Raw genomic sequence first — 25,501 nt, 5'->3', positions numbered from 1 at the left:
GGTGGCAGAGGAAAAATGATGGAGTGAGGTTGAAGATCATGCTTCAGTGTGCAATAATAAAGGGTTATAAGGGACAGCAATGTACTGCCTTGGTATAGCTGTGAAGGACAGTGACATTAGGACAGAGGACAGGATGGAGTCAGCACAAATACTCAGCATTCTCCACGCCCACTGAAGTCACTAGAAATAAAGAGTTTACGTGACTGGGCTCTTGAAGACCAGGAGGGATAACATAGGGATGATCATGGGGATGTGTACACTACAGTTGTACAGATACGGGAGCTGTGTGGCCGTAGCATGGATGTTTCCTATGGCAACAGAAGGTGTTTCTCTGTCAGTGTCGTTAATCCATTGGCCTGTGAGGTGGTAACTAGATCAGCAGAAGACTCCTTAAGTATTGTCCCGAGTCCTGTCTACAGCATGGCTTAGTTTGACCTTGCTATCATGCTCAGGGTGTAAAATTTTTCATAGCCCTGAGCAACATAGCTAGGTCAACCTATGATTTCACTGCAGCCCAGGCCAAAGCCAGCAGTAGGGAGAAAGCTACAAAACTAGGGGCAACAGTGTTGGGTTGGAAAGCAGCACAAGCCCACATTGCTACTGAAGATCTGTTAGGTGATGTCACAGTTTTCCACCTAAAACTAGGGTGAGAAAGACTTGAAGGAAATTAGCAGAACCGTTACGATACAACTCTCTTCCAAAAACAAAGCCTCCATTGTTAAGTGAAATGGGCTGAAAGGAACAGTGAGATATATTGCACTTGCAGACGATATCAAGGGCCCTTCGTCAGTTGTTAGATAATAAAAATTGTTGTGAAACATTATGGTCTCATGTGATGACTGCAGGATACCTTATTGTTAAAAACCACAGTCATAAAGTCAAACCCTAATGTTAGGTTCCTAAATATATATCTTCATTTTTCAGCTGTGCAGAGCACTCATTGACTGTAATGGGAACTGCTGAGGAAAAGCAAGTGAGGCTACTTATTCAAATAGCTAAATATGACCTTGGAAGCATAAGTTTTCAATTTATGGAGCTCATAAAAATTCCAGACCAAAGAATCCAAGATTGTGCACGCCTTTGACAATACATTTAAAAAACACAAGAGTCAAGTTCAAGAAAGTTCACTTTAGGAGTTCTTATTTTGATAATTTAACAACTATCATAGAAAGTTGCTTTTTTCTTTTGAAAAAAATTTAAAAGGTCCATAAAAATCCACATAACTTAGAATGAAAAACCATGTCAAAATAAATGAGTCCAGCCAAACCGAAATATAACCCCTGAAAGACAGTGGCAGCACAAAACCCATTTTACAACTCCCTTTCAAGTGCTGTGGTTAACTCCTCGACCTACTTAATGCTGTACCCAACATAGACCTGATCTGGCCTGACCAAAGCATGCACTAAGTTTTTTGTAGATTTTAGCTTGTTGAATCTCCGAATGTGCGGACTTTTATTCTCTAGCTTGTCTTTAGCGAGCCTCTGATTTTAACGTTATAGCTATTACATCTGAGACACATTCATCACAAGTGTCTTTCAGTTCACTTGGATTTAGTGCCCTGGGGAAAACACTTGCGTGTGGGAGCTCAATTGTTCCCACACTGGCCTGTCCCATGATGTCCTGGGGACACTGCTTTTATTGTTCTTCCATCCCTATTTGCCGCAGTGTCCATTGTCATGGCAGGTACTCAGGCATAACATGGAGAGACCTGATCAATATTTCTTTGTTGTACAGCTCTGTATGAACTACATCCCACTTTTGACAGTGACACATATCACATGCTGCTGCTGCTGCTGCCAGGAGAAACAAGAATTTTGGAAAGCATATTCATTATCTGGCTGTTAGAAGCGACAGAGCTTGAAAACCTCATCCTGACTGGGCTACCTGAAAATCAACATCTCCATTTGATTAAATGACTACCAGCCACCTTCCCTCTCTCATCTTGATGCGGCAGGGCTGTGACAAGTGCACAGTGTGACATCACAAACATTTCATCTGTGCTCCCAAACAGACAACTTAATTTGTTTCAATGGCCTGGTCCCTCGCAGAGATTCTTTCACAAATCTTAGTTTTCGGGATTGATTCTCTCAGCTGTTTGAAATGGGATCAAGCTAAAAGTGCGATGTCAGTGAGAACTCCAATTGGGTACAAAGACTGCATCCCCTACCGAGCCAAAACACTCATTAACTTTCAAAGGAACTTGGCCTATATCCTGCCTTCTGGATTCGTCTCTTTAACGACTTGGACCCATCAAGTCTTTTTTTTTTTTTTTTTAGTTGCATGACTCAATTCCCTAATATTAGGGTCAGAAAAGTGACTTTGGAGTTGGACCTCCCTGGTCTGGCACCCTTAGGACCGGACAGGTCCTGAGCAAGGAAATTTGCCAAACCAGGAGAGGTTCCCTGTCTTTGGCCCCATTCTGCTGCCTGCTCCCCCTTCCGCTTGTCCAGCTAGGCTGCTACAAGTCCCAGCCCTGAAAGCGTTCTCCTTGTAGGTTGAACCAGCCCCGGCTTCTAGCCCCAACCCTGGCCTTAGTCAGGTTGCTGGATGCTGGCTCCAGCTCTACAGGTGCTGACCCCAGCCTTGCAGATGCTAGCCCTACCGGGGTCTCAGCACAGCAAGGCTGCTGGCCCCTCTGCCACTGGGCTCCCAGTCACCAGCCTTCCTGCTACTAAGCTTCTGGCACCAGGGCCCTCTGGTTCAGGCACATCAGTGGTCCTGCCGGGCCATGGAAGTTGCTGTACCAGAGAGTCCCAGTTTTGGGAGCTGCAACCTGTAGAATCAATAGCTTCTGATTTAAGAGATCTGCTCCTGGTACATATTCCAACAATCTTTTCATTTACTCCGATTAGCTTTAGAGAATCAGCAAAAGAAAGGGGAGGTAGCTGACTTTCAATGTCACTAATCTGCAGAACAAACTAAGATCTCAGAGTTTTCCTAAAGTCCCAATTTTTGGAATCAGATCCTTACTGGACAATCTCAGTTTACATTTAAGAAAAAGATTGTAGACCTCATTGTTGGAGGAAAAAGCCTCAAACTGTGACTATTAAGTGATCCAGCATCAAAATGCAAATATGTTAAGTAAAAAAAAAAAAATCTGATGATTTATGCCAATCACACGAGGTTTTGACTTGTGATCACTGAATATTCAAGTTTGGTAAAACTGAACTGGATTTTACGCTGGCTCAAGTATCAGCAGAATTGTTGATTCATTGCCAGTTGCAGAACCTTATGCATAGTTATTAAAGATCCCCACTTAACTCTCCAATCCAGTGCCCTAGTAAGGAGAGGACTGAGGGAGCTGAAGCTCCAGGTCCATTGCCAGAATAGGCCCATAAATATTGGATCTAGGTCCTGTAATTGCAGATTTTGCAAGTCGTAAAGCAAGAAAAATTAACATTATGGACATTTTGCTCTTTAAGTCTTTGTCTACACTAGCCAAAAACTTCGAAATGGCCATGCAAATGACCATTTCGAAGTTTACTAATGAAGCGCTGAAATGCATATTCAGCACCTCATTAGCATGCGGGCGGCCGCGGCACTTCGAAATTGACGCGCTTCGCCGCCGCGCGGCTCGTGCAGATGGGGCTCCTTTTCGAAAGGACCCCACCCACTTTGAAGTCCCCTTATTCCTGTGAGCAGATGGGCTCAGGCTCCAAGGTCCAGGTATGCCTCTTGTCTGCCAGGCTGGCAGCCATCCCCCCCAATAGATGTGGCATTTTGCTGCCTGCTGCGAAGATCCTGGTGAGCGCTCTCCTCCCTCCAGAGCTCTATGAGGTCCAGGATCACTGCACAGCTCCAAGATGGTGCTCGCTTGCATCCTGGGTCACTAGGTGGCATGGGAGCAGCTCCAGCAGTGCTGTCAACCATCGGGAGCTCACTTGGAGCTCTGCCCTGGCTTATGGCTCCTTCTGACTATCCTGTATTGCAGCTCAGGGCTTTGGGGCAGGCCACATGCAGCCACCCTTCAGCCTGTGGCCAGCTCCTTGAAGGCTCTGCAGGGACGGTGAGCAGTAGAGTAGGCTGCAGGTGTACCTAGAGTGCTCAGGTCTGCAGCTGTGCCAGGCCCTGGGAGGCCAATGACTTCAAAATAGCAGCTCCTGCCTGTGCCCACTAGTACTATGTCGAAATAACCACTCAAAACTTCTCAGCACCAGGACGGCATTATTTTGAAACAACAGGTTGCACGGACAACTCCTTATTTTGAAAGAACCTCTCCAGGGAAGACCAGATTTTAGAGAACAACTTTTCAACTTAAATGTAAGGGGACAGCGCAGAGGGCAAAATCCTGTGCTAGGAACCAAGCTGCAGCCACAGAGCCAAAGGGGCACAGAGAAGCAGAGGAAGGCAGATGAATAGACTGTGACACACAGGAGAGTGGATGAGGAGCCCTCGAGGTCAGAGAGGGCCTCTGGGTAAAGGAAGTAGGAGCGAGGACTCAGATCCTTGTCCTGGCCCATTTCAGTGGGGGGCAGTATAGAAGCTGGGAAAGTTCCCCCCAGTAGCAGGACCGCTCCCCCGCCTACATAATAGTGCAGTTACAAGGAAGTGGGCTAGCCTGAGCTCAATTGTTTGTAAAGCTCTCCCGCCCCAAGAGCTTTACAGCTGACCCGGCACAACCACACGGGGCAGGGCTCACACTTTGTCCTTTCACCATTAGAAAAGAAAATATTGAAATAGTCAAGTTTGAAGTGGAGCCCCTCAGCCCACCAAGAGCTTCCCTCTCTCCCCCCTAAGTCTTACGCTCTTTACAAACACACATCACACAATAAGCTGTGCTGGCATCGAACCAGCTTCTCATAACCAGTCCCACTTCCTCTCTTTAGCTATCTGGAGCGCCTCAGTAGGATGCCAAAAGAGTAGGACCGGTTGCCCCAGAAAAAAAGTAAAGTGCAAATCCTTTGAGAGCAGGGATCTATCTTTTTGTTGTACATCCACACAGAGCTGCAGAGCTCCCAGGACCTATAGCTGTATCAACACTCAGATCCACATTGCACATCCCATCCTTCTTCAGAGCACAGGCGGCTGAGCTGCTGCTTGCTTCAAAATACAGCTGATTGCTTCAGAGATGGAATGTCCCATAGCAACGACACCATGGCGCATCCCACACCCCAAAGCCTAGGTGGATGGAGGAAGCTGGTTCAAAACCCCTGTGCTTTTAGTGCTGGCATGTACTGCCTGGGACTCCAGATCCAAAAGCAAAGGCAGAAAGAACTTAAAACAAAGAGAAGGAAGGTGCAGCACAGCTCCTCATCTCAAACAAGGAGGGGAGCCCTCATCCCTCCATTGGCTTGGAAGAGCCGAGCTCCCCTCCTGCAGTAAGAGCACCCTGTCCTCTAACAGTAAAGGCATGATGTGGTAGCTGAAGAGTGAGGCTGGCGGGAGAGAAAGGGCCTGAAGGAAAGGCAGAGAAGCCAGAAAAGGTAAAGAATAGAAAGGAGACAATGGGAATGATGGTAACGGGTGTGAGACACTGAAGTTAAAAAAAGGAATGGGAAGCAGAGGGGTATCACTCCTGGGTGCAACCGTCAACCAGGAGAGGACCCACAGGCTGGCCTCGGTCTAGAGTTGCACATCTTTAACGGTCTGGTTTTCAACTACTTTAATTACACTGGTGCCCGGCCCTCGGTGTGAAGGCTTCGGTTAAAAAAAAGCTGGTTGTGGGTTAGCGTCAATCCATTTAAAACACGTTTAAAGCACCTATGAATACACCCCTCTTACGGCTCAACGAGAGCATCCATGGAGGCGGCTGCACCAGTTTAACCGAACTAGTGCAAGCGTGTGTGTAAGTAAGGTCTTGGACAACCATGGCATGTAAAGGGGCTGCATCTCTGAGCTCTCCTTTTGCCAGCCTGAGCCCCGAGTATTCCAATGTACAAGTGGATGGAGGGGACTCAAAACCAAAGGCAGCTCAGAACTTAACTCTCCCAAGACAGTCACCAACTGTGCTCTGCTCTCCCATCCCCTCCTGCCAGCTGCTTTTCTCACATTCCAGGGCATCACCCATCGTCAACAGCTACCCCCTCCCTGGCCCAGGGCTGGGGAGCAATAAGCACGCCTCCACTCTCCTTTGCAGCCCCATGGGTGTTTAGAAAGGGGAAGCTGGGCTGTTGTCCCTCTCCCCTGCTATTCTTTACACTCAGCCTTCCTCCCCCTCCCTGTTCAGGATCTTCTGTTCAGGATCTTCTTGCCCTAGAGTCCTAACCCTTTTCTGGGACTGAGCACAAATATGGAGACTGGAGGAGACTCCTGGAACAAGGGAGCAGAGCCCACCCACAGGGACGGTGGGAGGGAGAGAGCAAGAAAACGACGAGAAGGCTACCACCACGGCCTCACCGTTGTTCATCAGAGGAGAAACTGGGGGTAGGACTCAGTGGTACAGCTCATGGGAGTTTGAGCATGACTGCTCTCAGCTTTACTCCTGGCGCTGCGTTCCTTTGGCACCTGTAACAGTCCTGTACAAGCAGACAGCTCTGATTAGCTTTCACTGAACCAAATCAGCATCAGACCCCCAGCTGCTTTGCAAAAGCAAATCAACAGACTGCTTCAGACTGGGGGAATCAGCCCCTGCTGCCTCCATGGACGGTGCATGTACTCTGTACAGTTCCATTCAAAGAGATGCTGTTGGCACGATAAGCAGCAATCTACCAGAAGTACATAAAACCACCTCACAAAGTTACTCATCTGTTTGGGGTTTGATCTAAGGGTTCCATTTTTCATTAGGGAGCAGTTAGCAGTTTGCTATGTAGTTCCATACACTCTCTTTCGTTTCTCCGAGGATCAAGGGCTTTTCTTAATTACCGTGGTTGTTAATTGGGCTTCCTCAAACTAGCAGTTTCTCTAGACTACACACTATACATGACCACACGGGAGCACGTGGGTGAAATGTTAAAGATGCAAGCTGCCTACCTGTTTTGTTACAGTGTGGGGTTGTTTATTTTTTAATGACAGCGCCGTTGAAGAACAAGCTTTGGCAACAAAGGAGCAATTGCACATTTTCTTGAAGAGCATTGAGTATTTTTGTCTCCTGCACTCAGAAATTGGTCTTGTGTTTTGCCAAGTGAAATTGTGTCCCAGTAACTCAAAGGGACATGTGCCAGACTTCATCAAGAAGGGGACTATACCAGCTGCTACTTAAGTCTTATGGTAACCTCTGCTGGCTGATCAACAGTGTTACATCGGTATCTGCCTCACTGCCTCCCTCCCTGGCAGTTGGTCCCAACTAAGACTGATCACAGTGACAAATGGGCAGAGAATTCAAGAGGCCTGTTGAAGTTGATTGCTCCTCACTGGGATGAATTTTTAAAAATATACAGGGATTTCAAATGTATATATTGCGCAAACCATGAGTTGTCCTTCCACTTACGAATGAGTTTATTTGCTAAAATGACAAAGCCATACAAATTATCATGAAGTGGCCCTGAAAATGGGATTTGAAAACATTAATACTTTTGAGGTAGGATATAATTCTCCCCAGTCCATGCAAAGTGGCACTCTTTACGTTAGGAAGCTTCATTTTTCATGTCATGTGTGGGTCAGGACTGATTATTTTTCAAACCGGCTGGGCTGCCCAGACTGTCTCCCTCACACTTATTCCTTCCCTTATCACCCTCTTATCAGAATGTTGAACTTTGTATTTATTAAGCGATATGAGAGCTAGCTATAATTTATGTTGTACTAATACCGAGGCCCCAGTGAAAATCAAGGGCAATAGAACAAGGCATTGTGCATACATACGGACCTTGCCCGAAAGAGGTCACAATCTAAAACAGACAAGAGAGACACAAAATGGGAAGGGAGAAACACAAACACAGAGGCTACATCTGCACTAGAGTTTTGTCGACAAAACTCGCGGAGCATCTACACCCAAAACGTATGTCGCCGACAGTCTATCGACAAAATTCGGCACTTCTGCCAACAGCATTCTGCCTCTCCCCGATGAGGAACGAAGCCTTTGTCAACAGTTTCTGTCAACAAAAAAGCTATGTAGACACTCTGGGGGTGTCCTTTGTCAAAAAATAGGGCTTCTGGTTCACTGGGCAGCCCTGTGAAGAGCGCGGCTGGCAGAGTGGATTTCTATCTGCTTCTGGGTGAGGAAGTAATCTGCCAACAGAAGTTTTGCCAGAAGGTCTCTTCCGATAGTAACGTCTGTCGACCGCTCGCTGTATTGTGGACATAGCCAGAGAGATGGAGAGACTTACCTCGGGTCACACTGCAGATCAGCGAGAGGGTACCATGAATAAAACCCAGGTGCCCTGGCCTCTCACTTGAGCCCTCTAACCCCTGCTCATGCCCTCTGTACATGGAGGTAGGAAGTATTTACTGTATGTGAGGAGATCTGGGCCCAAGTTCAAACTCCCACAAAAGTGGCTGAAGATCACAGATGCTCTGTCTATACAATTAGCAATCCACAATCTCAGCTATGTGCTCCACATACTTCGGCTCTCCTTTCTGCTGCTCCATCCCACCTATAGCAGTAATTTGCGGCATTCCCCGCCCACACGAAATTCTGCCTTCTCAAACCACACAGTGCTTGCTATTTGGTCTTCCTTTGCATACAGCAGGCTCTCAGGGCCAGGGAGCAACCATGCCCCATTTCCCACTCTTCTCCCCTCTGAATTCTTCAGAAAAGCAATCCACACCCAAGACAGAGAGAGAACTAAGCTATCGTAAGTATCCTTCATTCAAAACCCTTTTAATCATCCTTGCAAAAATGCGTATTTCCAACCTCACTGGAAATGTGGTTTAAATACTGCGCTAGTTGCCTGGTGAGTTAGATGAGTACAGTGTTAGAAAATACATTATACCAAGCTGCTAAAATTTATGGCAGGAGAAGCGTGTGGTTAGGAACCCATAGTAATAAGAGACAGAGACCAACAACATTTTGCCTTCTGTTTTCCCTTCATCCCTAGTAGATGGGGCTGTGGTCCCCTGCTCAGCTCCCCACCACCCGCTTAAAAAAAAAAAAACAAACCCACTATATGCATTAGCTTCCCACTGATATAATGGGAATGCACAGAGCCCTTTTGAAGACACCCACAATTTACTAAATTTGTTAAGCTCTTGGAGGTTATTCACGGGGTGGGGGGGGGGAAGGGCTTCCTCTCCCCTCCTCCATTAATTTTTCATGACTGGAGGAAAAAAAACCATCAACTCTGCATGCAAATTTGACTATAGAGTGTTGGCAAAATTAGACTGGAACTAAAGGAGAAAACAATTAGCCCATCACAAAATAAATCCATAGGCTAAAGTGCATAAAAAGCTCCAACTCAGCAAAATGAAGAGGGAAGGCAAAAGAGAGAGGGTGGAAGACTGTAAGAAATAAAAGTTAGCACGTGTTATACCTAGTACTTTGTTGTTAAAGATTTACAATTCTTTAATCCTATCACTACACATTAACTATTGCAAGGGTTTAGAGCCACAACATTTTATAAGGAAAGAGAGGGATAAATCCCACCCCCCGTTATATTGTCAAAATATCTAATAGACTCAGACTGGCTAGCTACAATGCTAATACCATTGTCATCTAATGTTCAGTGAGGGTCCCAAGACAGATTCTGTGTTTGCCTATTCACAGTTTCACTCCATCAAGCTCAGGAGGAAAAAAAAAAAGGGTCTGTGCTTTTCAGCCAAGGTTCCTGCATGGGAGTTTGTTAAATACCTTCTTCAAAAGTCATCACTAACTGTGGATTTGCAGGAAAGGAACATCAGAACAGCCACACAGGGTCTGACCAAAGGTCCATCTAGCCCAGTATCCTGTCTTCTGACAGTGGCCAATGCCAGCTGCCACAGAGAAAATGAACAGAACAGGTTCAAGTGATCCATCCTGTTGCAGCAAACAGAAGCTAGGGACACCATCCATGGCCATCCTGGCTAAAAGTCACTGATGGATCTATCCTCCAGTAATTTATCTTGCTCTTTAAGAACTCTGTTATAGTCTTGGCCTTCACAATATCCTCTGGCAAAAGTGCCATAGGTTGAACGTGCATTATGTGAAGAAGTACTGTTATGTGCTTTAAGCTTCCTGCCTATTAATTTCATTTGGTGACCCTCTAGTTCTTGTGTTATAAGGAGTAAATAGCCTTTCCTTATCTACTTTCACTACACCAGTCATGATTTTATAGACGTCAATCATATCTCCCCTTAGTCTCTCTTCTGAGCTGAGGAGTCCCACACTTTCTAATCTCTCCTCATATAGAAGTCACTCCATACCCCTAATTTTTTTTTTTTGCCATTTTCTGAACCTTTTCCAATTCCAATGTCTTTTCGAGATGGCACGACCACATCTGCACACAATATTCAAGACATGGGTGTATTATGGATTTCCATAGATGCAGTATATTATTTTCTGTCTTTTCTCCTACCTCTATCAAGAAGATGTTTTCAGAGAACTATCCATAATGATGCCAAGACCTCTTTCTTGAGAAGTAACAGCTGATCCACACCCCATCATTTTATATGTATAGTTGGGATTATGTTTTCTAATATGCATTACTTTGCATTTATCAGCATAAAATTTCATCTCCCATTTTGTTGCCCAGTCACCCAGTTTTGAGAGATCCTGCTGTAGCTTGTTGCAGTCTACCCAGGATTTAACTATCTTCAAATCTTCTGACCTCATTGTTTACCTCTTTTTCCAGATCATTTATGAATATGTTGAATAAGATTCATTCCAGAAGAGATGCCTCAGGGACACCACTAGTTACCTCTCTCTGTTCTGAGAACAGACCACTTATTCCTACCCTTTTATTTCCCTCTTTTAACCAGTTACCAATGCTTGAGAGGGCTCATTCTTTCTTGTCTTGTGAGAGCTTACTTTGCTTGAGAGCCTTTTGGTGAAGGACCTTGCCAAAAGCTTCCTGAAAAATGTACATACGTTATACCCATTGCACCCCTCCTTGTCCACATACTTCTTGACTATCCTCAAAGAATGCTAGTAGATTGGTGAGGCATGGTTTCCCTTTACAAAAGCCATGCTGACATTTTCACAACAAATTATGTGTTTGACGATATTTTTCATTACTAAAGTTCAACCAGTTTGCCCTGTACTGAAGTCAGACTTACCAACCTGTAATTGCTTGGATCCCCTGTGGAGCCTTTTTTAAAAATTGGCAACACATTAGCTAGACTCCAGTCATTTCATACAGAAGATTGTTTAAAGGATAGGTTACAAACCACAATTAGTAGTTCCTGTAATTTCACATTTGAGTTCCTTCAACACTGTTGGGTGAATGCCACACTTAATGCTGATTAATTTATCAACTTGCCCCAAAACCTCCTCCTGTAACACCCTAATCTGGAAAAATTCCTCAGATTTGACACCAAAAAACAATGTCTCAGGTTTGGGAATCTCCTTCATATCCTCAGCCATGAAGACTGATGCAAAGAATTCATTTAGTCTCTCTGCAATGGCCTTATCCTTGAGAGTATCACTCTGCTGTCAACAGATTCTGTACAGGCTGAACTTTCTCTTACAATTTCCTACCACTGCCATTGTATTAGTGATCTCAATGGCCAGGGTTCTAGTGGTCATAAAGAATTAGGGCTTTTTACTACTGTTTTATCTAACCTCAACCGTCTGTCTAGGAAGATATGGAAGAAAAATGCCAGGGGCTGGTGACACCAGTTTGTACTCAAGCTGTATTAGAATGGTCATGCACTTGTGATAAGTGTAAAAAAAAACTCTGTGTAGACAAGGCCTTGGACAATGTGATTGTCCTCTCAGAATATGCCCGGGTGGAGATGGAGAGATGAAACATTAGACATCCTCTGGCATTCAACAGACCACACTTGCTCTCTCAAAGTCTTAGTTAAATTTGTTTGCCGGCACAGCGATGATGGTTGGGGTGAGATTTTATTTCCCTCACACTCCTAAGTGAGCAAAAACCCAAGGCTGCATATATGTGACAGAGGCTACCAACACAGCTTGTAGGACAGATACCTGCTACAGCTATGGAGTGGATTGTCTCGTCACTGTAGTTAATCCACTTTTCTGAGAGGCAGTAGCTAGATCAATGGAACAATGCTTCCATCAACCTAGCTGTGGTGGGGCACGTGGAAGGAGGTTTGGTTGTCTTAACTACATCTCACCAAAAGCACTTACCAGCTTACAACCATATGTCCTGTGATGATTTTTCCAGCAAGTTGCCATTGGAGCACAGCAAACAGAGAAAATTATTGTGACCGGATAAAAACCTGCTGTCTCAACTCCACGCGACACAAGTTATAAGAATTTTGTAGGACTTGATGGCATAACCTTTTCCAAGACTTCATCTCACTTGAAAACTTTTGGAAAAGAATGAGGAAAAAAATGCAAGTGAGTGTTCACAATTATACATACCAGGGATAATAATTCTTGCTTATGCCCCAAACACTTCAACAATAATCACAACATAACATCCTACAGTGAAATAAAGAATATTTTGACATTGGGATGTCACAGAATACTGGCCACATTATTCTAATTTAATTGGGTAAATTGCTTTATCCCAAGGGAGAAATAAGAAGTATTGATTGACATGCATGAGAACAAAGTCAAAACCATGGAAATACACAAAGTGCATAGATATGCTAGAAGCAAGAGAAGAGGAGTGATGTGGTGGGTCAGGCAGAACTGCCTAGTCTGGCTCAGTGCCGGGACTCAGACTTTCAGGAAACATAAATTTGCTCAGCATTTGGAAGCATGGGAAAAATGTTTCTCCCTGCTCCCTTTTTGCAGGCTGGCCTCACAGAGGCACCATTTAAACTGCAGCCTACAAGAGCAATAGGAAACTGCAGGGGGAACCAACACTGTATTCAATTAGCCAGCTAATTAGATTGAAACCTCAAATTAGAGAGTCCTCCGAGAAGTGAGGTCACAACCCCATGCTGGAACGTCATTAATAAGCTGTTAATAGAACTACTGCAAAACTGGTTGCTAATCTAACTTCAGAGGAGGGCTAGAAACACAAGCACTGACATTTTAGGCTAATTACTTATTACATCAGGATCTCATTAAATCAGGATCCCAAAACACCTCAGTCCTTTTGCTTCCTATCCCTGCACAACCAGGAGTGAAGCTATGAAGACGTGTAGTACAAACAGCAGAAGCTTCAGTGCTTTTGCCAGGGAGATCTAAATAAATCAAGAGCTAGATGACCTCCAGGTTATGCTGTGAGATCTTTGGTTAAGCGTCTCTAAGTAGGACGGCATATGCATCCACTCACAGTAACACCCAGCTCATACACAGCTCTTTTCTCTTTCACATTATAGGAACTGAAGGCCCCATAAATTCCACAGGACACTTTGCTAGGTCAGTTTAAACTTGGAGACACACATATGCCATGGTGATGAGCCTCAGTAAAAAGCCCTAGCAGAAGAGGGAAGGGAGTGATTCTGGTCAGGATGAAGGATGAGCTTTCTCCAGGAGAATCTATGGATTGAAAGGAGTCAGCCAATGGCTACAAGGAGCATCAACACTTCAGAAAATCTATACACACCCAATAAATAATTCATAGTTACATAGAAAAGCTTCACCATGGATGCTGAAAAGTCCTTCAGGAAATAAGCTTAACAGGCACTTTTTACCCTTAAGCACAAAAAAAAAAATCTGTCTTCATATCTACTGTCAGTCTGAAATCCACGATCTTTGGGGATATAATTAAACTTCTGTGTACAGATGAGGCTAATCTAAGCTGATCTATCGACTGAATCCATTGCATGCATCCCAAACGGCAGCTCTTCAATTAGATTAACCATTTAAAGGATTCCCTCCCACCCCTCCACGGCAGGTCTCTGGTGTTCCTCCATCCACATAGAAGAGATTTTCCCACAGATCTATGTCTGAAGCTTAGATTGCAAATCGCTGTGTGTCTTTGGAAATCTGAAGATGAGAGTTTAAGCTCTTGTACAAGCAGCTCTTGGATTGATGTTCCAGAGGCCAGTTCCCAGTTGGTTTTGCCCATGTTAGCTCAGATTAAGCAGCTTTCAAACAGGCAGGAGCTCGGGGGGGTACTCGCCATAGCAGTGCTTTGCAATGGGGTCTCTGTAGGTGTTTTCATGCTGCACACTCTGTTGGGAAGAGAAGGAAAAGCCCATAAGACCATGTGCTATTAGAAAGCAGCTCTCCAGTGTAAGAGTATTTCATTTTTCTCCCACACGGGGCAAGGGGCAGTGGTATTTATAGGGCAATGGCTGTTTCACAGATATCACTGTGTCTAGGCATTGTAGCATAGCTTTAAGAAAACATTACACCACTCCGGCACTGAACTGTAGCCAGAAGTTCTGTCAGAGTAAATACTCAGTCAGGCTGGAGGCAGACGGCTGTAGTTCCCATGCACACATTCTAATCAAACGCCGTTGGAAAAACCAAACGGATCGTGCTAGATATATAGGAGTTTACAGTGGAGGAACCTAGAGCCAAGACATTGGATCTCCTCTCCCTCAAAGCTCTAGAGATCCCTGGATCGATTATCCCTCATTTATGGTTCAATCACAATCTTTATTTTCCAATAAGTGCTCCTGTTTAAGTGCACCATAATAAGAAAGCAGTACCTGCCCCACCCCATTCCAACAGGTATAGTGTTTGGTTAGCAGAGGCTTGTTCTAAGCAAGCAGCCTTGGAAATGGCTGTGGTTTTAATTATAGATACCCAACACGGGTTTATGGATTTTTCACATCAGTTAAAATTTCTACAGTCGGAAGAGATTACCCAGATGTATTGTACAGCAAAGTAAACGATACAGGATTGCTAAAGCAGTTCGGGAAACAGGCATATTAACGTACATAGCTGGCAGCATTCCAGCTTAGTATTCCCTTTACATCATGTCTCTAGTGCTCAGAAGAAATCAGCGTCCATTTCTGTACTGCTCTAGGAGCACATTAGGCCCCTAGTTTAGCTACTCACACATTTCCCGCAAGACTGGCTGACAGTCTCAGCGTGTACAAGTGAGTTCATATAAGCCCACCCCTCTGCATGTATAAAAAAATGCACATTCATAGCACAGACACCACCCTCCTCAGACACTTTTTGGCACCTCCTTTCCCTTCTCCACTTCACATGCCACAGCATCTGACCTGTGATGAAGTCCTGCACTTGGCCAAGCACAACTCAAAGTGATCTTCCACTGCCATGAAGAGATTCTGGAAAGCAACAGCTGCCCGGTTCAGGAAACGCTCCAGGAGAAGTTGCTGAGAGAGGCAGAAATAATAAGCACCTATGTAAAATCAGTTATGATAGTGGAATGGAGAAAAGTGGGCTTCTTTGTTACCACACACTGCACGCTGGACAATTAAAGTGACAGCAGAAGTTCCACCAGCCTGGTCTTGTTACACTGTCTTTTTTAAAGGTTTGCTAACAGTGCACTGTTCTTCACTAACAGAATTCAAAATAGCCTTGGATTTTGGTTGCTTAATGCAGGGCAAATAGACATGGAGCATAAACCATCATTGGAAACGAGAGCTTTAAATCATGAAGAAAGATGTTTATGTGGCCAGTGCTCTAAGGTGGAAGAGGGAAATCTGGTTTCATTACCTAATTCACAGTCTCTTAATCTTTGTGCTTCAGTTGCCCCCATTCCCCAGCCTCTGATGCCACATCAGTACAATGGGCACACTTTCCTTCTGTACTTCATGAGCTAATAATAATGATATATGGAGATACACACCTCATAGAACTGGAAGGGACCTTGGGAAGTCATTGGGTCCAGTCCCCTGCTCTCTTGGCAGGACCAAGCACCATCCTTCCCTGCCCCACCCCCATTTGCCCCCGCTCCCTAAATGGCCCCCTCAAGGATTCAACTCACAACCCTGGATGACTTGGGGTAGGTAAGCTTAATTAAGTATAGTTATCCCTAGTCAGCTCTGTGTTGAAGCAAATCCTGTCTGTCCTTGACCTATGAGTTGACATAAATGTGTTTGTCCAAGCCAACATCCCCTGTTACTAGGTATTACCCTCCCAAGCTCATTGCGCAGCAAAGAATCATGCCTCTGTTGTTCACCTACACAGGGCCTTCCCAGACAACTGTCAAACAGCAGGCACATGGTGCTTAACGTGACACGCTGGAAACAGCAGCAGTCTTCTCAGCTTCACTTGCTCCTGCTGCTGCCTACACTGTGGGTTAAGCAGTACATGGAGCACCAGCAAAGAAGCAGTCCTTCCCTTTTAAAGTCCAATGCCAAATCTGCGTGACATCTGATCTGCACATCTGTAGGGCAGGTATTGGAATGTGAGGATAATCAAGGGATACAAGCTTGCAGTCTAACAGTGACATCTGTTGGCATTCCACATCCCTGACACTTGGTTATTATTAAGTGTCCAAAAAGAAGTTTCCCAGGCAGTGAGAAGTTAAAATAAGATTCTCTGGGTTAACAGATGCAATACATGCATAAGACATGACTTATTACAGCTGGTTGGAAAAAAATTCTTGGAAGGAACAGCATTTTCTGTAAAATGGTTCCATGGAAGTTAGAATGTGTCGCACAAATCAGGTTATTCTGACAACATTTTATGTTGGACGGGGAAAAAAAGGAGCCTCCAAACATAACCAGAACAAAACATGGATTTTTCTCTTTGGAAATGACTTTTTTTTAAACTGTATTATATAAAAAGGTGAACCTAAACATTCAAATCTTATCAAAAGAAAACATATCAATTTAAGCCAAAATAATGGCGTAGTGACACAGAGTGATTTCTCTCCCATACAAAGAGGTTACGGTCATCTCGGTGAGTGCTGCCAACCGCACCCATTCCCTTGCATGAAGTATAAGAACAGAGCACTACAGATCAATTGTGCAGAACCCTGCGTGGATAATAAAATTTGTATCCACATTTTCAGAAATAATGCACTAGTCCCCCTGGATCTAAAGAGGATATCCACAAACGTGCAGGGATCTCGAGAAAAAAAAAAAATATCGCATCTGCATCTGTATCTACAAAAATGAGCTGTGGCTAGTCACATTCGCATCTGCGGATGCAGGTACCCATAGATTTGCAAGGCTCTACAGTGACGCCCAGACTATGAAAAGAGGCAGATGTCCCTGCCGGGGAGCCAAGGCCTCAGCAGAGCCCGCACCTGGCAGCAAGGAGAAACATTAAGTCACTGCCCTAGGAGATGGAAGAGGAAGAGACTGGAGGAAAGCCTGCTTGAGAGCCAGGTCCGAGTGGCAATGGAGCAACCACAGAAGAAACTGGTAAGATGTAGCTCAGGCACAGAAAATTTTGGTCTGGTACTGCTGGGATGCAAGGCAATGACTACTTGTTTCACCATCCACAGCTAGCGCCCTGAGCTGGGAAATGGTGGGGCCAGGTGGGCTCTGTTGGCAGCACACTAACCGTTAGGCCAGAAGCCTGGTTCCAAACACTTTAATTCTTGCTCTTTTCCTCAGCAGAGAAGCTGAGGGCAATAAACTCTAATTGCTTTGCCCATGCTGGGTGGGCCAGAGCCTTAGCCTACTGCTCCAACTAAGAACCAGAGGGCCACTGACTATGGAAGTGCTTCACCCATCCCCAGAGAGCCAGTGTCTTAGAATCTGCTGTACATCCCAGCAAGGAGGCCAGGGCTACCAGCTGACTTCTGGAGCATCAATCCCGCCTTGCTGGAGGCCTGAACTGACAGCTGGGTGATCATGCAGCCGCGAGGTAGAATGGCTGACAGACATATGGACTGCGTTCCTTGGCCGAGAGGGAGCAGGTTACAAATGGGTTTTCAGGAAGCTTTTCGGACAGAATTTTTAAACGTACTCATCTCTGCCCTAATCCAAATGAAGAAATCTCAGAAACCCTCTGCAAAAGAACTCCTTGTCCTCCACGCAACTCTAGCTCTTATTGCAAGACTATTTCTTCCACGGCCCTATCAGGCTTTTCCTGTTTTCAGGTTCTCACACAATGAGTGCAGGCGGGGCCAGTTAGCAAACCAGGATGCTGAGCCAACTGAACAGGATAAGACCATGAAAAGCAAGTGGCATGCCACATACCTTGTTGGGCTGCAGACAGCAGGAAACACAGTACTCGTACACACTGCAACAACCGTTGGGCAGGCAGTTGTCACAACTATAGAGCTTTGTACTGGGTACATTGACGTTACAGCAGCCATTCACCAACAGGTCCTTCCTTTCACAGATGTAGCCTGAAAAACAGAGGGCATCACAGTAACTTACAGAATCCACTCTGTTGCAGCTCCCACTGGAGCAGGGTGATGGAAAACAGAGGGTCTGTAATAGGGAGAGCATGGACAAGTTTAGGACTCAGTCTTCTGGGAACATGCAAGTTAGAGAAATGCTGTTATACATCAATGACTGATATGCCCAGGTGGTCCAGCAGATGCTCTTTGGAAATACTATCGGCCAGATCATCTCAAAACTCAACACTTTATAGATAACTCCGGTGTACTAAAATACATTCTAAATGTTCAAACTCACACTCTTCAAGCGCAGCGCTTTATTTTGCAGGGTGTGGTAAGTATATCACTGCTCCCTTGATCTGAAAACAACATTGTACATTTTTTCAACTTGACGGGCACAAGCCTTCAGACACTCATGAACATATTTAACTTTTAAAAAGGTGTTGTTCACATGACTTTCAGCAGAAAAGCTGCAATTACCGAGACATCACATCGATGCTATTGGGTACCGAGTAGGACTTTTGACCTAGGTGCACTTGTCAGTATATTAAAAAAAAACCCCAGACTGGCAATTATAAAACAATGAAGATAGTTGAGCATATGAGCAAGTAATGAATCATTTTCAGACAAGTCAAAAGAAAGAAAACAGGAGAGTTTGTAGTGTGCCACAAAAAGAAAAAAAAAAAACACAAAAACATGAATTTTACCTCTAATGGATGTAGTTATGAAATACACCCTCTTCATTCTGAGTGGGGGAGACCAGATAGATACAGCCAAACAACTTTAAAATGACCAATTGACAAGGATGAGTGGCCAGTGATCTTAAAGTTTTGTTGCAATTAAAACAAAAACAAGGAACTAGGGTGGGTTCATAGTTTACACCTAAGCCATCTCACATTATGAGCCAATCAGCTCTCAAGGCAGGTCTACGCTTTCCCAGAAACTGGCACTGTGATGAACAATTCCCCGGAGGTCGAATTAGCAGATCTAGTAAATATCTGCTAAATCGACCACTGCTCACTCTCCCATCGACTCCAGTACTCCATCCGATTGAGGAGCCTAAGGGAGTTGATGGGTGAATTTCTCCCGTCGACTCTGACACGCAGAGGAGAACCTGTGGCAACTTGACCTAAGGTACATCGACCCCTAGTGTAGACATGGCCTCAGAAGCTAAGGTGGTGTGCGATCAGCCTCAGAATTTGAATACTGAACGAGATTCCAAGTCTGGTACTCTTAAAAATACATAAAAGTGGAAATACTGGAGTTTCTATAGCCCTGGCTAAACTCAAATTTCAACTGCAGGTTGCACCTCTAAAAATCAGGATTCTCTGGTCTGGTAACATCTTTGCCAGTGTCCAGCAGCTTGTCTAGGGCTGGGGCCTACAGCCAGCAGCCTTGCCAGGGCCCAGGCCAGAGCTGTGGCAGTGAGGCAGGGGTCGGAATCCAGGGCTCCAGGGCTGGAGCTGTGGCTGATGGTAGTGAAGCCAGGGTAAGGGGCAGAGCTGCAACCAGTGACAACAGGATCAGAGCCCACAGCAGGGGGCTGCAGCTGGCAGCAGTGAATCCGTGGCTGGCAGTAAGAGGGCCAGTCTGGGCTGGAATCATGGCTGCTGATGGGAAGCTGGTAGAAAGGGACCTCCCCTGCTCTGCTAAATCCCCTCATTGGGAACCAGTCAGGTCCCGAGGGTAACAGACCCGGGAAGTCCATCTGTATATTTATATTCCCACTAGAGTAAATTCTTCTGTTGTGGGAAATGTTGTTTCAAATTGTACTTCCCTACAACATAACACTGTCTAAGGTGATGAAAAGAGTGTTCAGGAATGTTTAGAGTTACCTCTGGAGTGCTGTTTAGAGAGCTGCATTCACCCCAGAAGTACCTACAGCCATTACCGAACACCCTGGGCTTCAATTCCAGGCACTGTTCTATTGTAAGGAAGTAGACCATCTAGATCATGCTTTTATCTAACTTGCTCTCAAATATCTCCAGTGACAGAGATTCCACAACCTTCTTAGGCAATTTATTCCAGCGTTTAAACACCCCAAAAGGAAGTTTTTCCTTATGTCCAACCTAAACGTACCTTGCTGCAATTTAAGCCCATTGCTTCTTGTCCCATCATCAGATGTTAAGAAGAATAATTTTTCCTCCTCTTTTTAAACACCCTTACAGGTACTTGAAAGCTGTTATGTCCCTGCTCAGTCTTCTCTTTCCCAAACTCAACAACCCCAGTTCTTTCAGTCTTCCCTCACAGGTCATGTTTTCTAGACCTTTAATAATTTTTGTTTGTTTTCTCTGGACCGTCTACTGTTTCGCCACATCATTCCTGAAACGTGGTGCCCAGAACTGCATATAGTACTCTAGCTGAGACCTAACCAGTAGAGAGTAAAATGGAAAAATTACTCCTCATGTTTTGCTTATGACACTCCTGTTAATACATTCCAGAATGATGCTTGGTTTTTTGTTTTTTTTTTTGCAAGAGTCACACTATTGACTCATACTTAGCTTGTAGTCCACTACAAGCTCTAGAGATTTTTTTTCTGCAGTACTTCCTAGACAGTCTTTTCCCATTTAGTAAGTACCAGAGAATTTACTCTAGTGGGAATGCAAGGGCATGGAGAGGATTGCTATCTAAGGGTCCCAGCAAAGACCAGAAGGTGTACACAATGCTGAGCATCATGGCTTGAAGGAGAGGCTCTGGTCAGTGATCTTACCCAGTTCATCTGTAATGAACAGCTTCCCCTGGACAGAATTTCTGCACTGGTTACTCAGATGACTGCTATTCCCCAGGCTGAACTGCACCTTCCACATGATGGGCTCACGCTCCTGAACTTGGAGAAGATTCCGATCGTGTACTGTCCTCTCTTCCTGCAGAGAAACACACCAATGGAAGTTAACACACATTTCCCTTCTCTTACTCAACTCTTTGCACCCTTCTCTCAGGGAGCTCTAAGGCTGTGTCTACACTTGTATTCCTCTTTTGAAAGAGGAATGCAAATGAGGGAAATCAAAAATGCAAATGAGATACTGATTTTACATATCTCCTCCTTCATTTACATAACCTCTTTTCAGAAGAGATTCTTTCAAAAGAAAAAAAAAAGCAGTGTAGATGGGGCTCTTTCGAAAGTAAACCCCATCTTCTAAAGAACCCTTCGTTTTACTTTGTTTCAGGAAGAAGGGCTCTTTTGAAGATGGGGTTTATATTTGAAAGAGCCCCATCTACACTGTTTTTTTTTCTTTCAAAAGAATCTCTTGTAAAAAGAGATTATGCAAATGAAGCAAGAGATATGCAATTTTCCAAAAACAATCATGAAATATTACAGAATGCATCTTTAAACCTGCTTTCAAACCCAAAGCATAGACATAATCCAGGTTTTATGTGGGCCTTGCTTTAAAAAAAAAAAAAAAAGTGTCAAGAAATTTTGGCCTCACATTGGACTTACCCTAAGACAAACAAATCTAGGTAAGTATCATCCTCAGGAATGTATTTTTTTCTTTAAAACAGAAATCTAGTTCCATGGATAATTTAAAAAAGATCATTAATGGAGGAATAATGCTTGGACTTTTAATAACAGAAGGCTAGTTCTTTTTTTTTTTTTTAAGAAATTACACTTCACAGATGTAGAGATTTTTAAGGTCACCAAAGGAAGCTAAGTATTCAACGCCATTTGTTTTCACCATTAGACTACCTGCTTTATTTTAGCAGCTCACTGAGGACCCAATCTGGGGAACAGATTTACACATGCAGGCTCTTATGCCTGCATGGCTCCTAATAAAGCATTAGGGACTTTGCTTCAAGCAGTTAGTGTCACTTTTTGTCCCTCATGAGTCATGCACAATGCTGTTGTCCTGGGTGGAATGGTGCTTCACAACAGACATTACAAGAAAACACTTTGATCCCAGGAACCCATTGCTATACAGTATTACTGATGTAAAACCTTCACTTTACAGAACAACATTTCAGATTCAGGTTTCTGACAGTGCCTCGTACGTCTCACTGAAGGTGCCAGCAGAACAAAAGGTACACTGGAATAAGAGTTTTGAGCTTTTAAAAAAATTGCAGCATTTCAGCATATTATTTTTAGGTCACTCTGCAGAACACCATAAGCAATTTACAACCAACCAGAGAAATAATTTTAAAAATCCCTTGCATTGTGCTGCAAGTTTACACAGGATAAGGGTATTCGCTACCTCAAGGAGCTCACAGACAAGGGGCCAAAACCCAAAGCCACCACCAGGTACAGGAATTACTACAATTTGCAGACATATAATGGAAGGACTTCCAGTAGTAACAAAACACCGCATTTGGCCCTAAGTGTTTTTGTAGGATTGGGTGTTGATGGGAGGGGTAGCTCATTCGGCTGCTAACCCCAGAGGTGTGAGTGCAATCCTTGAGGGGGCCATTTAGGGATCTGCGACAAATAGATTGTTTTTTAAAGGGGTAGTGCTTGGTCCTGCCAAGAGGGCAGGGGACTGGACTTAATGACCTCCAGGGGTCCCTTCCAGTTCTATGAGATGTGTACCTCCATATATTTATCAGAGAGGCAGCCAAGTTAGTCTGTATCTTCAAAAACAACAAGAAGTCCTGGTTATAGACTTAACAGATATTTTGGAGCATAAGCATCTGACGAAGCGAGTCTTTGCCCACAAAAGCTGATGCTCCAAAATATCTGTTAGTCTATAAGGTGCCACAGGACTTCTTGTTGCTCCATATATTTATTACTTACAGAGAAGGGGGTGAAATGGGGACGGGGCAGGCGGAGAGAAGAAAAGCAATACTGACCTGTTTGAAGGTGCTGGTGAGGAAATAGATGAGGGAGAGTCCAAATACAATACCCAGGACCCAACGCTTCCTCAGCAGCCTCCGCCACACCATGGACATAATATGCACCATCCCGATGTACACCTTTACGAACACTGCCGTGCTCTAAATTGGTGGGTTTGGCTTTCCCCCGACTTCTTGCCCAACCTGCACTAAATTCAGATGCTCCCTAGATAGTTCTTATTTTCCCCTCAACCACTACACTTACCAAAGTAGCGGGACGGAAAAGACCCTCCACAGGTAAACTATTTTTTTCAGGACTGCACTGATCAGTTGCAAACTGAACGTGCTTGAGCTGCCTGGAAGAACACTGACAGAAATTAACAAGCACTGTGGCTTGAATCCTACCAAGGTTTGGGCCCAGCACAGAAAGAAACTCCACTGCTGCTCCCGTGTGAGCGAATATTTAACACAGAGCTGCGTCGGGGGAGATCTGTAACCCCAAAAAGCAGAGTGAAGCCTCAGCTGCAGCCAGGTCCATCTAACTAGCAGACAAGATTACAAGATTGAGCAGGAAACAGAGGAAACCTAACAAACCCCCGCGCTTCCAGAGAGACCCTTGGACGAGCCAGCCTGGCTCTGGAAAACCACACCAGCCCGCCCCTGGGAGGCTAGCCCCATTCCCAGCCGTGGCGTGCTCCTACCCCGAGCATTCCCGGATGGGCCGGGCACCCCAGCGACTGCTGGGCCCGGCTGCACCTCGCCTCCCGGCGCAGAAAGGGGCTGATTGCAATAGCCGAGTCGCTTCTGCGAGTCTTGCAGCAAAGCAACTGTGGGGTTAACCCCCCGCTACGCCTCCTGCAGCAAACATGGGGTTAACCCCCCACCCGCCTCCTGCAGCAAATATGGGGTTAACCCCCCACCCGCCTGCAGCAAAGCAACTGTGGCGTTAACCCCCCACTCTCTGCTGCCCCTTCCCCCGCTCCTGCAGCCGACGCACAGAACTGCTTCCGCTGCGCCCCCCCACCCGGGTCGCGAGGCCGCTCGGGGCCGGAGTTACTTTGTGTCCGCCCGGGAAGAGGCGGGGACTCGGAAGTCGCACGTCACGTGGCCGGCTTTGTTCCTCGCCCTTGGCCCCCGCGATGGCTGCGCTGTGCGGGTAGGTAGGGAGGGGAGCGCTGCTCTGCGCTGCGTTGCGCGGCTGTGCGGGGCTTGGCCGTACCGGACCGTGCAGTGCCGCGCCGCGCCGCGCCGCTTTTGGAAAAGGGCTCTGTGTGTGTGTGTGTGTGTGTGTGTGTGTGTGTGAGAGAGAGAGAGAGAGAGAGAGAGAGAGAGAGAGAGAGAGACAGACAGACAGACAGACAGACCAGATGAGATGGGTGTGTGTGTGTGAGAGAGAGAGAGAGACAGACAGACCGACCAGATGAGATGGGTGTGTGTGTGTGTGTGTGTGTGTGTGAGAGAGAGACAGACAGACAGACAGATAGACCAGATGAGATGAGGGGGGGGTGTGAGAGAGAGAGAGAGAGAGAGAGAAGATGGGGGTGTGACAGACAGAGAGAGAAAGCACAGATGGGTGTGTATGCTACCATATTAGGGGTGTGTGTGTGTGAGAGCGAGCAGATGAGGGGTGTGACAGACAGACCGACAGAGAGTGAGCACAAATGGGTGTGTCTGCCCATATGAGAGGTGTGCGTGAGAGTGTGTGCGTGTGTGTGTCTGGCGCTGTTGTGTTCGAAGAAAGAGGCAGTGTCTTCTCACCCTCCCCGCATTCCCGGTACATCCTTTTTTCCAGTCTCCCCCAATATCTGGTGAAGTTTGATCCGAGCCAGAGAAAACAGTCTGTGTTTCAGACTAAATCAAACCCTCTGCAGCCTTACCCTGCTTTGGTGACTGACCGACCGGCCGGCCTTCCCTGTGGGTGTCATAAACAGACAAGAATGTTGGCATCATAGTATGGCCTTTTAGTCTGTATGTGTACAGCGCCTAGCACGATGGGGACCTAGCCCTTGCCTAGGGCTTCTGGGTAGTGCTGAAATACAAGCAATAAAAACATTTTTTCCAAGTCTGACCCAATAGAGCCTTCTGTTCTTACACCTAATTAATATGGCACTCTGGTACTCTTTGCCTATGATACATACTATGCTATCCAGATTCCTCTCTTGGCAAGATATACGTAGCCTGATTAGCTTATTCCTGATATAAATACTTGTGTACATAAGCCATAGTGGGTGCAAAATTATGGTGTGTCACAAGGTGTGGAACTCACACAGCTCAATCATTCAGTGTTAAGTTAGGTACCTTTTGAAATGACATCTCCAATGGTATCTGGCCCTAGGTTTGTACTGTATACTGTGCCAGAGACCTGGTGTCGTACTGGTTCTAGGCCGGGGTCTGCAAACAGTGGCTCTTTAAGGACTTCTTTGTGGCTCCCAACACTATAATTGCAGTTTAAAAAAAAACAAAACCCTCCTGATTATTTTGATAAATGGTGAATGTCTAAAAGCCCCAAAATAAAAAACTCCTATCTAAATAGTAAACAATATGTGGTCTCGAAACATTGGATAACTGCCCCTAGCGTCCTCCAGAAAGAGAGAAGGTTTGGGAGTGAAAGTCAGGAAGATCATGGTACAAGCTCACACATA

General features: G+C 45.3%; 2 protein-coding genes across 4 annotated transcripts in view; one reads left to right on the top strand and one right to left on the bottom strand.

Annotated features, from left to right (window-relative positions):
* Positions 1 to 7,434: 7,434 nt before the first annotated feature.
* On the bottom strand, positions 7,435 to 23,786 carry SPRING1 (SREBF pathway regulator in golgi 1). 2 transcript variants are annotated; one of them, XR_012648033.1, is made up of 6 exons: positions 22,878 to 23,786; positions 20,809 to 20,962; positions 17,953 to 18,104; positions 15,055 to 15,168; positions 12,104 to 14,049; positions 7,435 to 8,162 (listed from the first exon to the last, which is right to left on the bottom strand). XR_012648033.1 is itself a non-coding variant. In XM_075012923.1 (5 exons), the coding sequence occupies exons 1-5, from the start codon at positions 22,986 to 22,988 to the stop codon at positions 13,966 to 13,968; spliced, it is 615 nt and encodes a 204-aa protein (XP_074869024.1). In that variant the 5' UTR covers positions 22,989 to 23,786; the 3' UTR covers positions 8,191 to 13,965. The 2 variants fall into 2 exon arrangements, 1 of the variants encoding a protein (XP_074869024.1); XM_075012923.1 differs by lacking the exon at positions 7,435 to 8,162 and having other exon boundaries at positions 8,191 to 14,049.
* Positions 23,787 to 23,972: 186 nt separating this feature from the next.
* RNFT2 (ring finger protein, transmembrane 2) overlaps positions 23,973 to 25,501 on the top strand; it is a 48,701-nt gene continuing 47,172 nt past the window's right edge. For both annotated transcript variants that reach the window (XM_075012576.1, XM_075012578.1), the window contains exon 1: positions 23,973 to 24,015. The gene's annotated coding sequence lies outside the window, so the exon portion shown is untranslated. The remainder of the gene's footprint in view (positions 24,016 to 25,501) is intronic.

Source organism: Carettochelys insculpta, chromosome 18 (genome assembly GCF_033958435.1).
Source record: "Carettochelys insculpta isolate YL-2023 chromosome 18, ASM3395843v1, whole genome shotgun sequence".
NCBI lineage: Eukaryota > Metazoa > Chordata > Testudines > Carettochelyidae > Carettochelys > Carettochelys insculpta.
The sequence above is the reverse complement of the archived record's forward strand: the minus strand, read 5'-3'. Positions and strand labels throughout refer to the sequence as shown.